At 46.4% G+C, this 15,274-nt stretch overlaps 1 protein-coding gene across 1 annotated transcript in view; it reads left to right on the forward strand.

The window, feature by feature from the left end:
• The first annotated feature begins 1,912 nt into the window (after window positions 1–1,912).
• LRP4 (LDL receptor related protein 4) overlaps window positions 1,913–15,274 on the forward strand; it is a 67,160-nt gene continuing 53,798 nt past the window's right edge. Inside the window, exons 1-2 of the mRNA XM_025207911.1 lie at window positions 1,913–1,916; window positions 2,475–2,621. Coding sequence (XP_025063696.1) covers window positions 1,913–1,916; window positions 2,475–2,621 — 151 coding nt within the window. The remainder of the gene's footprint in view (window positions 1,917–2,474; window positions 2,622–15,274) is intronic.

The raw sequence follows: 15,274 nt of genomic DNA on the forward strand, positions 1-15,274 counted from the left end.
TCCCCTGTTCTCTGTTCATGCATTCTGTTAAAGAATGCCTGGAAGGTTTTAATTTTAAAAAGTATGTGCAATTCAGGTCTGGTCAAAGTTGCTTTTCTTTTAAAGGGTGTGTGGAGCATTAGTAGACATGAATTCAGGTAGCAAGGAACTTCCATTCCTTCTGTAGCTGATTGAGGTCAGCACTGCTAAAATCTGCTGATCTTTGTTTTGCATTCCTCTGACTTGATTTGGAGTGCTGCATGTGTGGGAGGGGCCAGGACATCTGCAGCTAGAGTTCAATATTTTCAGCTCCAAATGACCAAAAACATCAGACATCCCACCACTAAAACTCACAACAGTTGCTTACAATTACAAGATTTGAAAAATTAATAAATGGCACTTCTTGTCTGCCTTCAGGTTTCAGCCTGGCCTCAGTTTGTGTGTGGTCATCTTAGGTTTGAAAATCAACTTTAAATACGTCCACATAAATGCAAGCTTCCCTATTCTCTGCTTAGATGGAGACTGCTTGCTCTTTCCAGTCACTGAAGCATGGTGTGCTGTCCCCCCTCCAAGCTTGCCAGGATAAATAGCTGTCCCTTGCGTCCTGCCTCCATGCTCTTCTCCAATTTACTGTCATGCCTGCCCCGACATTCACTTGCCTCCTGAAATTCCCTTCCCTTCCTCTCTTACAGTTCTTACTCATCCTGTGCTGTCTCTCTCGTATGCCTCATTGCCTTGCATGCCACCCTACAATCTCTTTCCTGATTCTCACGTCCTCCTGACTCCTTGTTTCCCCTTATGTTTCCAATGTAGTTGGCCCCAAATGTTTTGAGATTACAAAACCAAAACAAAGATTGTTGCTTTTTCTCCCTCGGCCTTCTTCTCTCTACATTGAGGGATAGAACTTTGAGGGGGAAAAGTATCCTGGAAGCTGAGATCCTTGAATAATCTTAGTAGCTAGGGCTTTAAGTAAAGCTGTCAGCCGTCGCAAGAGTTGGCAGCACTATCTTACCGAGTAGAGTGTCATTCCATGCTGCCAGTACAGTTTTGTCCCCTCTACCCCTCTATTTTCATGGAAGGTGATGATTCTTATTGGGCATGTCAACATTCTCTTGAGACTCTAGCAAGGGCAGCCCCATGTGTTGAATTTAGGCACCCCTAGTATTAGACTTCTTTGCTGATGTCTTGTTTGTTTGTTTGTTTGTTTGTTTTTGGAGGCCCTGTCCAACCATTCCTGTTCTGTACGCTTCAAACCTGGAACTGAGGCAGTAACTGAGGGTGCTTCAGAGATGGAGGCTGTTGCCAGCTGTGTCAAGGGAGTTTTCATTCTCAGTTCATAGAAATTAAAGGTGGTAACGGCCTGCTAAACTACTGTCCACCATTAGCTGGCAGCAAGTGTGGGAAGTTCCCCAATCTGATCTGCAGGTCTTTGCTTTTCATTTTGTCCTAGGAAAGCGTTTCTCAATCCGTGGGTCGCAAGAATAGACAAAAGGGTCGCGAACAAACTTTAAAAATGGATTCTCCTTTAAAGGAGAAACGTGGGAAACCATGGCTTTTCCTTTTCAGGTTGGCAGAGTTCCGGCCTGCAAGGGGCTGCTTAGGGCCCCCATTTCCCACACCCACCCTATCCTGCCCCACATACTGGGGGCAGGGGAAGAGGGGCTGGAGAATTAGGGGCATTGGGTTGGGACTGGCCATCGATGTTTACAGGTCGGTCCTGGTACAAAAAAAGGTTGAGAACCATTGTCCTAGAAGACAGGGTTCCCACCCTGACTTATGGGAGATGGTGCCACAGCCTCATACTTCTTCATGTAACACATCATCCCAGAGATTCAGGCCACAATTACTTCAGTTTAGTTTCATCTTAGATGAAAATCCTTTATTTGTCTCTTGGCAATGTTGTAGATTAATTACCACAGACCATTGGGAGATAATGGGTTTGTTCTCATTGGAGTTTGAAATTGTTTAGGCTCTGTGGTATAAAAGCTCAGCAGCTAGAGAGCTCATGCATGGGGAAAAGTCCTGATGATTATCTGTACACTATGCTCTGATGCCCCTTTTATTGTGTAGTTGGGCATTTGGCATACCAGCTATAGCAATGTCCATAAGGGTCTGTGGTAGGAAGGATTGTATTAATGTTGTGAATAGAGGCCCTGATGATAAGACAGCAGTTGCAGCTGAATTCATGTAACTCCTCATATTGGTCTGCTATGCTGATTTGTAGGCTCCTTTTTGGCTTCTTATTGTGCTGTTCTCTTTGGAGTTTGTGCACAGTGTTGGATCTTCCTGATTCAGTATTGGAAGGATGAAGAGTGATTTTCTTTTTCTAATGGGTCATACATCTGTGTGCACATCTATGTGTGCATTGTGTGTATGAGGGCTATTTATTATGTCATTTTAAATCCGGTTCTCTTACTCACTTTAAAACAGTGGAGCCCCTCTTTCTTTCCTAACATCTGATTATTTTTTCTCTCTCTCTTTCTCTGTGTCTGCAGGTGTAATAAGCAGCACTGAATGTTCCTGTGGACGCAATCACTTTACTTGTGCTGTCAGCGCATTTGGCGAGTGTACATGCATCCCTGCTCAGTGGCAATGTGATGGTGACAATGACTGTGGGGATCACAGCGATGAAGATGGTTGCAGTAAGGAAACAACTCCTGAATATGTATTTGTGCATGCTTGTGCGCATGTGTGTTTGTGAATACATGTGTACGTGTATGTGTACACATGCTTGTGCTGACTGAATGTTTTAAATCTGTGTCTGATTTAAGAGTTAGAATGGGTTTTTGTTTTGGTCTGCTTCCCAGATGCTGTCTATCCTTGTTGACAGTTTCTGTGGGTAAAAGCTGAATAGAAGGCAGCTGCTGGTCTAGGTAGCCTGGGATGGGAATTTGACAGCTGTCGGTCTAGGTAGCCTGGGATGGGAATTTGACAGCTGTCGGTCTAGGTAGCCTGGGATGGGAATAACAACAAGAGCTGTGAGTGAGGATTAAGGTCATGGGTGGAGGCTTGCTCTGGACTATGTTTGGGTTCAATTCCCAGCTTGTATTTTTTACTTGATTTGAACCTATGTGAGCAGGAAAAAAATACATTTTTTAAATAAAATTTAAAACAACTGTAAGCTGTGGCACTCTAAATGAACTTCCTTGTCTCCACTTCTTCCCTCCGCTCCATTCCCTGCAAATCAGTCCTCTTTGGATAGCCCATCTCCTTTACCAGTTGGCTCTTTGCTCTGCTGTTCTGTGTGAGCCACAGTGACCCTAGGTTTAACAGATGATTCTTTTCCCATTTACTATAAGAGCTGAGGAAGTCTGCTAAAGCACTTGAACTGACAGCTACAAAATGTTAGACATTGGCCCTGTGATAGCCAGCATCCACTGGCATAGGGCACAATGCAAGATACATTGCTCCCTTTGAGAATGGGTTGTGGATGTGCCTGAAAGGAATTTTTGTGCCCATTAAAATGATTACTGTAGCTGAACTATACATGTGGAGAGCATGAATGAGTGGGCTTTGTGGATGGGTGTGTTCTGGATTAGTATCCCGCACCCAGCCCCTGGGCTGTGGTGTTTATTAACTTGATCACTCTGTGAGGAGGATAGTAAAGCCACCCTTCTAGGTTATACTCCTGTCACTCATTCCGTTCTTGCTGTGGGATCCTTTTAAGAGAGGTCATCTGACAGCGGATTTGTCCCGTGGCTGTGCATTCAGATATGGAGTTGGATTCCTAGTGGGCCTAGCAAGAAGCAAATGAACTAGAACAGAAAACTCTCTCCATGGGGCCGCAAGGAAATGCAACTGATTCCTTACTCATCCACTGAGATTTCACATATTTCAATGGGAAATAAAAAAACTCAACATGAAAGCACCAATTTTCTTCAAAAGCCCTTGTACCCATGGGGTATATGGGCCTCTCTAACTGGAGTTGGGGTGGGAAATCTTCATTTAATTAGACATGATTTGTGTTCACCCTCTCTTTCCCAGTTTCCATTCTTTTTGACATTTGTGAAGTAGAGAGATTCACTCTTCTCTCTGGAAAGGAGTGTTGATGAATCCTACTTTTTCTCTGCTTGGATGTAAGAATTCAGCATAGCTATACATAGAAACCTCCCTACATTGATTCCTGTATTTCTTCCCAGAAAATTTAAAAACATGGACAACTCTGAGAGGGAAAATAGCTTTCTTTTTCCAGACTGAGAGGATAGCAGGATTGTGATAAAAGGTGGTCAGTCAGAAGGGAACCTTGTGCAGAAAACAAGGAAATAATTGGAAACAATAGCTAGAGATACCCCAGGGCTAAAGGGATGGAACCTGTTTAACGCTCAGGCCTGGACGCAGGAAGGAAAGTACAGAACCTTAGGGTGACATTTTAGAGACTATCTACTGCTGTATACTGCTATAAGTATATAATGGATGTACATCAGGATCTGGGGGAATGCCTGTTCACCAGAGCGCCCCATGGGATGACAAGGTCAAATGATCACAAACTCCTCCAAGACCATTTCAGGCTGGACATAAGGAAGAACTTCTTTACTGTCTGAGCCCCCAAGGCCTGGAACAGACTGCCACCAGAGGTGGTAGAAGCACCTACTTTGGACTCCTTTGAGAGTCAATTGGATGTTTATCTTGCTGGGATCCTGTGACCCCAACTGACTTCCTGCCCCTGGGGCAGGGGGCTGGACTTGATGATCTTCCGAGGTCTCTTCCAGCCCTAATGTCTATGAAATGCCGCCAAAGTTTCTGGCTATTCAAAGGGCACCCCAGATGTCCTCAAGAAATGAGACTCTAATGATAAACTTCCAGGAAATGCCATATTTGCTTCCACGGATGTCATTCCTCTGTACATCAGCATCCCCCATGAGAATGTATTTCAAACCATAAGAAATGTTATCCCTAATGATAGTGTTATTTTTGTTTCCATCAAACTTTCCAGCTTTATACTTACACACACATTTCAGATTTGGAAATGTTCTTTACCTACAGATGAGCAGCACTGTCATGGGCATAGTATATTTGACATGTCTCAGTCCTCTTCCTCCACAGCTTCCTTGTAACTTCCATTGTATACCTGAGGTGCATCAATAACATCTTCATAATTTGGACACATGGGATGAAATCTTTAGAGAAATTCTACTACAGCCTTAACTTTCACACCTCCATCAAACTGACTCTTGAATATTCCACAAATTCACCACCTTTCATCTTAAGCATACTGCTAGATCCATCTTTTACAGCTAAACTCTGCATTACAACTCTATCTGCTCTGATTCCACCAAGCAGATGCCAACTTCAGATAACAGGGTTTCCTATGTTTACAGTATAATTCCAAAACCATAGCCACTCACATCGACAGAACCAGATTCAGACCTTGTTCTGGCCTGGTACAATACCAACCCTGTGATGAGGAAAACAAGTCTTCACTTCTAGCTCCCAGCTTTTGAACATCTTTGGCACATCATTAATAATCTGTAATCCCTCCTGAAAAATGATGGCCATCTCAAGGTAGTCTTGGGGGACAAACCTATCCTGGTTTATGAGCAACCTCCAACCTCAAACTGAGCATAGACCATATAATTGCTGAACCAAACATGAATTATAACATCCAGGGTTCATTCACTTATTCCACCAGCATACCATATATGCCATCACCAGTGACCCAGGTTTTCTGTTTACTGCAGAAAAACGCAGATGCTTCTCTTTTAGTGGAGAAAAACGTGGAAAACCATGGGTTTCCACTTTCAGGCTGGCAAAGTTCCAGCCTTCAAGGGGCAGCTTGGGGCTGTGGGGAGCAGGAGGAGAGTGTTCAGACAGGGGCACCACGTTCATGTGCATGTGCACACATGCACATGACAGCCAGGCAGTGGTGGAGAGCAGCGCCCTATAGGTAAGTCTGTGGGGGAAGGGGCACAGGTCACGTCTGGGAGAGGCAGGGGGGCCACAGGCCAGGCATTGGGGGGGTAGGGAAGAGGGGCTAAGGTGACCCAGTGGGGGAGCCAAGGGGGTGGGAAGAGACAAGTGCCTCCAGAGATTTCTGCACCCACAGCGGGTCATGGGCCTGCAGCTGGGCTGGACCAGCTTCGGGCAGGAGCTGCCTCCATGGCCTAGCGGGCAGGCCCTGGCATGAGAGGAAGCACCACACCACCATGGCCACCAAGATGAGATGCCCCCTGCTCACCTGGCAGCAGTGGGGACACAACTCTGTGCTGCTGCCGCTGCCATGCCTCACCATGGTGGCGTGGTGTTCCCTTCCTCACTGAGTCCCACCTGTTGGGCCACAGAGGCAGCTCCTGCCTGGAGCTGGCCCAGCCCAGCTGCAGCCCTGTACCAGCTGTAGGAACAGAAATCTGGGGGAGCACATCCCTGCCACGTCACCTGTGTCCCCCTCCCCTACCCAAATGGCACCTGTGCCTCCTTTCCCCACATACTTGGGGGAGGGGGCAGTGGGTCAGGAACGAGGGGCACCAGCAGGACTGTGGGGAGGGAGGGGGGTGGGAGTGAGGGGCACTGGCAAAGCCAGGGGGACTGTGGGTTGGGAGTGACAAGCACTGGTAGGGCTGGGGGGGCTGGGGGTTGGGAGTGAGGTGCACTAGCAGGACCAGGGGACTGTGGGTCAGGAGTGAGGGGTGCTGGAAGGCTGTGGGTCAAGCGTGAGGGATACAGGCAGGGCTGGGGGGTTGTGGGTTGGGAGTGAGAGGCAGTGGCATGGGCAGGGGCAGGGCACCAGCATATCAGGGTTGTTTAGCGCCACAAAGCAGTGCGGGGGGACGACAGCTTCAGCTGGACCCATGTCCTGGTGAGCTAAGGGGGCAGGGGAAGCTCTGGTTTTCCATGATAAAAAGCCGAAATCAAACTCCAAAATAAAATAAATTCTAAATACCTATATATTGTAATAATTGAGGCACTGGTAGGCTTCCAAATTGCTTTAAAATTGGAAGTATATCAATAAAACATTGTGTTCGACGTGTGTGTGTGTGTGTGTGTGTGTGTTTATAGTGGCGTTTTATTTTAATTGCAGAAAAATGTGCATTTGGGGGGTTTAATCAGAGAATTTGCGATTTTAAATAGAGAAAACAGGATCCCTGGCCATCACTTACTTATAGTGTCCCATGCTAACCAGTTGGCGTGATCCCTGTGTAGAAGAATGAATGGACACAGATTTGACATCAACTCCAGAAACGCACAAAAGCCCATGGCAGAACACTTTAACTTCCCTAAACATTCTAATACTGACCACAGAGTAGCTGTCTTTAATTAAAAAAAATATTGTAAACTAATACAAACATGAAATTAAAGAATAAGAAATCATCACAGACTGGATTTTGTTAACTGTGGTCTCAACAGGGATTGTGGATTCTTATCTCATTGGCTGGACTAGTTCCAGCGTCCCTCAAGGTGTTAACATACTCATCCATCTCAGTTGATCTAATCAATGCACTTCTTACCTCTTAGTTGTACCCCATTCCCCCTGTCCCTCTTCTTTCTATATAAAACCCTTTCTGTCAGTTTATTTATAGCTACTGATGAAGTAGGTTGTGGCCTATAAAATCTCATGCCTCTCTGAGCCAGTCAGTTTCTAAGGTGTAACCCTGCCGTACCTTCCACCTAACCTTAGACTAACATGGCTAACCGCCTCTCTATCTCAAGCTGAAAATTGGGATACTGAGGCTAAAATATTTTGGAAAAGACCCTGAGAATCATCCACCCTAAGCTGACTTTCCTGTCCCCAAATCTCCCAAGGGTGTTTGTTAGTATCCAGCACACTTACGAGTCTAGGAAGATGATCTGCTTGGGGAGGGACATGGTCTACTTGAGTTTCTTGCTGAGAATCAAATGGAAGCCATACAGATTTGGGGAGTGGTAAATGTGAGAAGCTGTGATTAGATTTGCTAACCTTACTCTGATTGGAGGAGCATGGCAATGCCTAAGACTGAAGCTGGCAGTCAGGTAGCAGTCAGTGACACTGACAATTGCAGGTACTGAGGGGAATCCCTTTTACTCTCAAGAAGAGAGAACAATGCTGCAATTAGGGGATGTGTAGAGGCTATTCCCCAGAAAGCAGCACATCCCAGATGGGAGCAAGTGCTCCCCTCAGTCACACTGTGTGAGAGAACCTAGAGCATACAAAAGAAGGGTAACAAAGCTGGCAAGATGGGAGGGAAGATGGAAAGAGCTAAATTTATACAGGGTAGAAAAGTGACTCAAGGGGAGAGGCTGGAACATGATCTGCTTCTGTAAATACTGCAAGGTAACAGGATAAATAAAGGAAAATAATTTTTCAGCCTACAGCCAGAGCAGGGACAGGGGTGATTGGATTCGAGAGGGTGAGAAAAGTGGAAGCTATATGTTTGTGGCTGTGGGACTGGTGACTTCTCACAAAGGACTTCAAAAGAATACACCAAGCCCAGATCTTTGTGACTCCTCCCAGTAGCCAAACTGAGAAGGTATCCAGGTTGTAGCCGTATTGATCTAGAGGAAAAAGCAATCAGGGTTCGTAGTAGAGATAATATCTTTTATTAGACCAACAAGATTGAGTGCCTTTCTCAGGTTTGCAAAAAACAGTTTTACCTCAATGAGACTGTTAGCTCCTGCTGAGAGGCTGCTTAACTTGCATCATATGGTGTGATACTATTAGCCAGGTCAGCCTTGTGATGAGGTGAGGCTGTTTGGTTTCTTTATCTTTCAATTTACAGGCCCATGATGGCGCCCAAAAGCTCCTGGTTAAAATCATAGAATCATGGAAAAGCAGGGTTGGAAGGCATCTCTAGAGGTCATCTAGTCCAGTGGGTCTCAACCTTTTTTGTACTAGGACCCATTTGTAAAAAATATTGGCCAGCCGCAACCCAGTAAATAGTTTAAGTAGAAAACACACAAGTATTTTGGCCCCAAAATGCTTATTACACACTACAACTTAAAGTAGCTCAACAGTCTTAATTTTAAAGGCAGAAATCAACATCACCAGGAAAACATTAACAGCAATATCAGCATGTGGCCCTCTATTACTCTCAAGTGATGTTCATCATTGTGCAATTTGCACAATGCAAATTGCTGGTTCCCATCACTTCTGACTGCCAGTGCCCCTTGCTCCTGACTCGCAGCTGCTGGTGCCCGTCAGTCCCAACCCACAGCCCCTCAACCCCTAGCCCTGCTGGTGCCCCTCAATCCTGTCTTGCTGCCCCTAGCCCCCCAGTGTGTGGGGTAGGGGGTGGAAGTGCGGGGTGAGGGGAGGGGGTATGCACCCACAGTGGGCACAAGGCTGCAGCCTGGCCAGACTGGCATGGGAAGGAGCCATCTCCATGACCCAGTGGACAGGACCCGGAGCAGGGCATTGAGACTTGTTGCTGCTGCCACTGCTGGGACCCCAGTGCCCGCCACACCATTAGCAGCCCAAGGAGTAATGGACAGTGGGGGTCCACACTCCCGTCACCTCTTCCTGCTGCTAGCCACTTGTGTGCCAGGCTGCAGCTTTTTCCTGCCTCCATGGCCTGCCCTGGCCACTCCCCTCAGGCCACCCAGGCTGCCCACCACCCCACCTCCTCTCCAGGGTAGAGCTGTGGCCTGAGGGGAGTGGCAGTGGTGGGAGAAGGTGAGGGCAGTGTGGCCTCTTCTCCCTCACCCCCAATACTCCTTGCAGTCTCACCACTCTGCTCTGCTGTCCTGTGCTGGGTCCTGCCTGCTGGGCCACGGAAGTGGCTCCTGCCTGTGCAGTTCCTGGCAGGCTGTAGCCCAATGCCTGCTGTGGGCACATGTGGGGGGAGGGGCATGTACCCCCCCCCCCCCCCGACATATTGCCTGTATCCCCCTGTGTCATCTGTGCCCTGCCCTCCACTGTCCCATAGGCTTACCTGCAGGGAACTGCAAGAGCTGCTCTACACTGCCTGGCTTGCCACATGCGTATGTGTGCCCCTGCCTGATCATCCTCCTCTCGCTCCCCCCAGCCCCAAGCAGCCCCTTGCAGGCTAAAACTCTGCAAGCCTTCAATGGGAAACCTGAAGTTTCCCCTTTTCTCTTTTAAAGGAGAAAATCCATGGTTTTCCACATTTTTCCATGATTGTTTGCAACCCTTCCATTTATTCTTGCGACCCACAAGTTGAGAAACACTGATTTAGTCCAACTCCTTGCCTGTGACTGGGTCGTCCCTATCCGAACCATCCTACACAAATTCAATATCTAACCTATAAGTAAAACTACACAGTCAACTCAGACACAACCACAAGATATAACACACTAACCTTGCCACAGTTAAAGTAGGGGGACCATGGTGGCCCATATCCCGCTGCTACAAAGGTTAAAATATGCTTGAGGCATCCAAGAAAGAGGGCTGTGCCCCCACTATGCAGGAAGGCAAAAGCCCCCACAGTCCATGCCAATTTGACCACGGAGTAAAATTCCTTCCTGACCCCAAATATAATTATTGACATAGGTGACTGTTGATAAGGGGGAGGCACAATTTAAAGGTTCTGGTAAAAAAAAAAAAAAATGGGGAATGGAGGTGTGGACTCCCTTGAATCTTTCTCTCTCTCTCTATATTAGCAGTACCAGATCCCACCTGAGGCAGCAACAGCAGGGACCGGATGAGGTGCTGCTATCCAGCCGTGCTCTGCTGCTGGTGCTCTGGCAGCCTCTGACCTCATGGGGAGGTGCAACAGGCTCAGTCTGCTGACACTGGGCTGCCTGCCTGCTGCTGCTGCTCACTTGGCCTCTGGCTGTGGGGGAAGCCGGAGCAGCAGCAGCACAGTCACCTTTCATGGACCCCCTAGACATGCTCCACAGACTCCCAAAAATCTGGGGGAGCACGTGCCCCTGTGTGATCCCCCAGCGTGTCACCTGTGGAGATTTGGTCTTGTCCTGAGTCTGGCAAGACCCTGTAGCCAGATTTAAGTCTCAGGAGAAACACTGGTACATCCCAGTCAAAATCCAACTCTTGTTGGACTTCACTCAATCTCCTGCCATTCTGACATTGATCCATTTATAATTACCCTTTGCTTGCAGCTGTTGAGCCAGTTGTCTAACTATCTTATCTGTTGTCTAAGCCAGTAGTTTTTCATCCCACATTTCTCCAATTTGATTATGAAAAGGTCATGTGAGTCTTTGTTGAAAGCCTTGGTGAAGTCCAGATATACTGTATCCACACATTCCCTTCATCTACCCAAGTGGCTGTTTTATCAGAGGAGGTCAAGTTTCACACAATTTCTTGTTCTTAAGCAAATCCATGCTGGCTGCTTGTGATCAGCCTTTCCTCCTTCAGATACTTCCTTATGATGTGTTCCAGTAACTTCCCAGGTACTAAGGTAAGGCTAACTGGTCTGTAGCTCCCTGGGTTCTCTTTTTCACTTTTTTTAAAGAAGGGCACTACACTGGCCTTTTTATACTCCTCTGGTACCTTACCCATCTCACACACCTTCATAAACACTGCTGCCAAAGGCCAGTTCCTTCAGTATCTTGTGATGAAATTCCTTAGTCCCTGCTGACTTGAATTCATTCAGGCCCGTCAAAAACTTGCTGATTGTGTCTTTTGTTATGTCATATCTCAGCTTGTCTCCTTCCTTATCCAAATAATCTTTATTAACTGTCTGGTTGTAACTTAATTTTTTTTGTGAAGACAGAGGCAATGTAGCTGTTGAGTAACCCTGCATTCTTTGCATCTTCTGTGCCCTGGCTGTTTAACAGTGGGCCCATATCTTCCTTGATCTTTCTTTTCTCGCCAAAATTCTTATAGAACCTCTTGTTGTCTTTCACCTCCCACTCCAGGTACAGCTCATTTTTCACCTTTGTCTTCCTGGTTTTGTGCCTGAGGTTCTTCTGTTTTCAGACAAGCTTCCTTGGTTATCTGCCTGTTTTTCTATTGCCTATATATTTTCCTTTTGTATCTGAGGCATCTAGAAGCTCCTTGTGCATCCACATTGGTCTCACTGTTCTTATATTTCCACTGGGAAACTTGGAGCAGTTTCTTGTTGGGCTTCCAGTACTATGCCCTTTAGAAACTTCCAGTCCTCTTGGGTGCCTTTATCCTTCTGTCTTCTCATGGCATGATACCTATTAACTCCTGAAATTGGTTCAAATCTGTCATTTTTGAAATCTAGTATCTTAATTCTGCTGACCCATGCTTTCCCGGTCCCAGAATCCCTAATTCTATCATATTGTGATTGCCTCCTCCCAGATTTCCCATCACCTTCACATCTTCCAGTCCTTATTGGTCAGGACAAGATCCAAAATAGATGATCACCTAGTTGTATCTCAACCTTCTGAACAGGAAGTTGTCCTCCACACAAGTTAGAAACTGGCTCAACATTTTATGTTTGGTTGGTTGTATTTTTCTTTCAGCAAATGTCTAGGAAATTTAAATCTTCTATCAGTACAATCTTATAACTTTTAGATAATTTTGTCACCTCCTTGAAGATTATCCAACTTTTCCTTCCAAAAGTGCCCACCTTTTCCTTCTTCCTGAACCAGGGAACAAATATATGTGTGTTTGACATAGTAGGTGACACCATCACCTTTTCTCCCAACCCTGTTCTTCTGAAACAGATTGTAGCCCTCAATGTTGACATTCCAGTGATAAGAGCTATTGTACTGGGTCTCTGTGATACCAATCAGATTATAGTTCTTTTCACAGGCTGTGACTTCCACCTCATCTTTTTTATTCTCCATATTTCATGTATCTGTATCATACATAGGATGTATTTTGCATTTTGACTGACTTGTTTCCCTTTTGCTTCACTGGTTGCTGTCCCGTGGCTTTCTGTCCCTTTCCCAGAGTTGAACTGCCTCTTTCAATCCTTTCCCCTCTTGATTGTTTGCTCTGTTGTTGAAGGATTGTATTTACCGCGTCCCTCAAAACCTAGTTTTAAAGCCCTCCTTATTATGCTGGCCAGAGAATGCCTAAAGATGGATCCCGTGTCTTGATAGTAGTCGTTCTCCCCAGAATATCCAATCATTGTTGAAGAATCCAAAACCTTCACGTCAGCACCACCATTACGGTCTTGTGTTTACTTCTGTGTTACAATGGTCCCTGCCTGGGCCCTTACCTTCCATGGGGAGGGTTGATGAGAATGCTGTTTGTGCTCCAAGCTTCTTAATCCTGCTGCCAAGAGCCCCATATTCTTCTCCGATCGATTTAGTGTTGTTCCTGGCACTGTTGCTGGTACCTACATAGACTAGTGGTCTGAGGGATGGAAGAGCTCTGGCAGTTTTTCTGACAACCTGAATTTGGGATCCAGGCAGACAGCACACTTCTTGGGACCCCAGGTCCAAACAAAAAAGTGGTGCTTTTGTCCCCCACAGAAGAGAGACTCCAATCACCACCACTCTTCTCTTCCTTCCTGGTATAGCGGTCTTAGAGGCCCCATTTCTGAGGCCCTGCACTTCCTGCTATCTAGACTGCTGAGTCCTCCGATGCCTGTTGATGTCCTCACCGCTGTCTTTTCCTCAGCTGTTCCACTGCAGAGTGCTTGAAAAATGTTGCTGACTTCAGTCTGTTCCTCTTGAATTCTGAGGATCCTCTTAAGAATCACATGTTGCCACTTCTCTTTTCTGTTTGGCCTCTCTAGTGCCAGCATCTCATAACTCCTGTTCAAGAAATCTTTATTTTCCATGATAGCATGCAGTGTGGCTGTCTGTTCTTCCAAACTTTCAATCTCTTCTTTCAGTATTTGAAACCAGCTTACACTTGGTCCAGCCAACTTCCAAGGGAAGTGGTGCTCGCTCCTACCCTGTGAGTCTTAAAAAGGAGGCTAGATAATCACCTAGCCGGGGTCGTTTGATCCCAGCACTCTTTCCTGCCCATGTCAGGGGGTCGGACTTGATGCCTCTTTCCTGCCCATGGCAGGGGGGCGGACTTGATGATCTACTTAGGTCCCTTCTGACCCTACCAACTATGAAATGGCCTTGACCCTATGGGAGGAAAATGAATGTGGCACATCCCATGCAGGTCACAACTGCTGACTCAGCCTCCATTTATGCCTCCTTTGTTCCCTGGATGACATGTTGGCTATAAAAACAAAACAAAACACACAAAAAAACCCAAAGAAAAAGGAAGGAAAAAGAAATTTAATTGTATAGAATCTAGGTTAAGAGAAAGCTCTCAGCAATGTCAGAAATTGCTCAGTTTTCTCAAGCCCACCTGTAAAATACTCTGATTGCAACCTTTTCTTGCTTGCTTGCTTGCTTTTTTTTCTTCTGATTTCAGGCCTCATAATTCTCACGTAACTTTTTTTGGCACAAATGTTGGGGCATGGGATAGAATTGCATTGAATGGTTTCACATACCAACGCAGCAAAGGTTTAAAGGTCCTTGCAAACCACAGAGCTAGGATTCAGACTCAGAGGAGCCATGTCTGCTCTGGCCTATGATTCTAGTTCTATAGAGCTATTTGTGTGCTCTCTTCTAAAGTGGTGAGGATGAAATAATGATGAGCTCCTGAGAAGATGAGCCTACTTCCCTAATGGTAGGAGGATATAGAACCTTTAGAGCTTATGACCCTAAAGGAAATGAAGACTGAAATCCGAAGGCGTGGAAAAGATGCAGGGGTTGATTTTTGGCTCTTTTTAAGATGGGACCTGTATTGTATCTTTGCATAAAGTGTGTGCTAGAGCAATTGAACAGTGTCATTACAGGTAACTAACTCTTCAATAAGGCTGTTTTTCAAGCCTTTTCAAGCCTAGTGCTGTTGTTGTTAGTATTATGGAGCATGTGGGAAAAGCTTGAAGAGGAAGGTGGAATGGAAAGCAAGATGCTCAGAAAAGGAAAGAAGTGTGCCAACCCAAAGCAGATGCAAAGAGAAACACTCAAAGGAGAGCATTTCTTTCTTTTAAGAGTGGGGTCTGGCATTGGTTTTCAGTTCCCAGTCCAACCGTGATGGCAACTAGCCTTCCATATCAATCTCCTCTTCAAAATCGGAAAACTTCCACTTCAGCTGAAAGCCTGTGGTCGTGGGTGTAGGGCAGGGGTCGGCAACATTTTTGGTCAGAGTGCCAAAAACATCTGCAACCTTGACTTGTAAGATGTTGGTGTGCCAGTGGCAAAAGGGGGTGGGGGTGGGGAGCGGGCTTTGCGAAGGGCCCAATCCTTGTTGTGTTAGCACGCCCTGGTCCCTTTCCTGCAGTCCGCCCCAAGGGGCGCGTATGCCTGCTGCCGGCAACAAAGCCAGGCTGAGGCTCCACAGACCTGGGTGCAGCTGCATGTAGCCTCCTGGCCGCCTGTCATAGCCAGCCTGGGCTCTGAGCAGGCCCCTGCTACCTACCACGTGTCACAACCCAAGGGTGTGATTTTTGTTTGTGTGTGCTTTGGCACTGCTGAA

The sequence above is a fragment of the Alligator sinensis genome, unplaced genomic scaffold (genome assembly GCF_000455745.1).
Source record: "Alligator sinensis unplaced genomic scaffold, ASM45574v1 scaffold592_1, whole genome shotgun sequence".
NCBI classification, from domain to species: domain Eukaryota; kingdom Metazoa; phylum Chordata; order Crocodylia; family Alligatoridae; genus Alligator; species Alligator sinensis.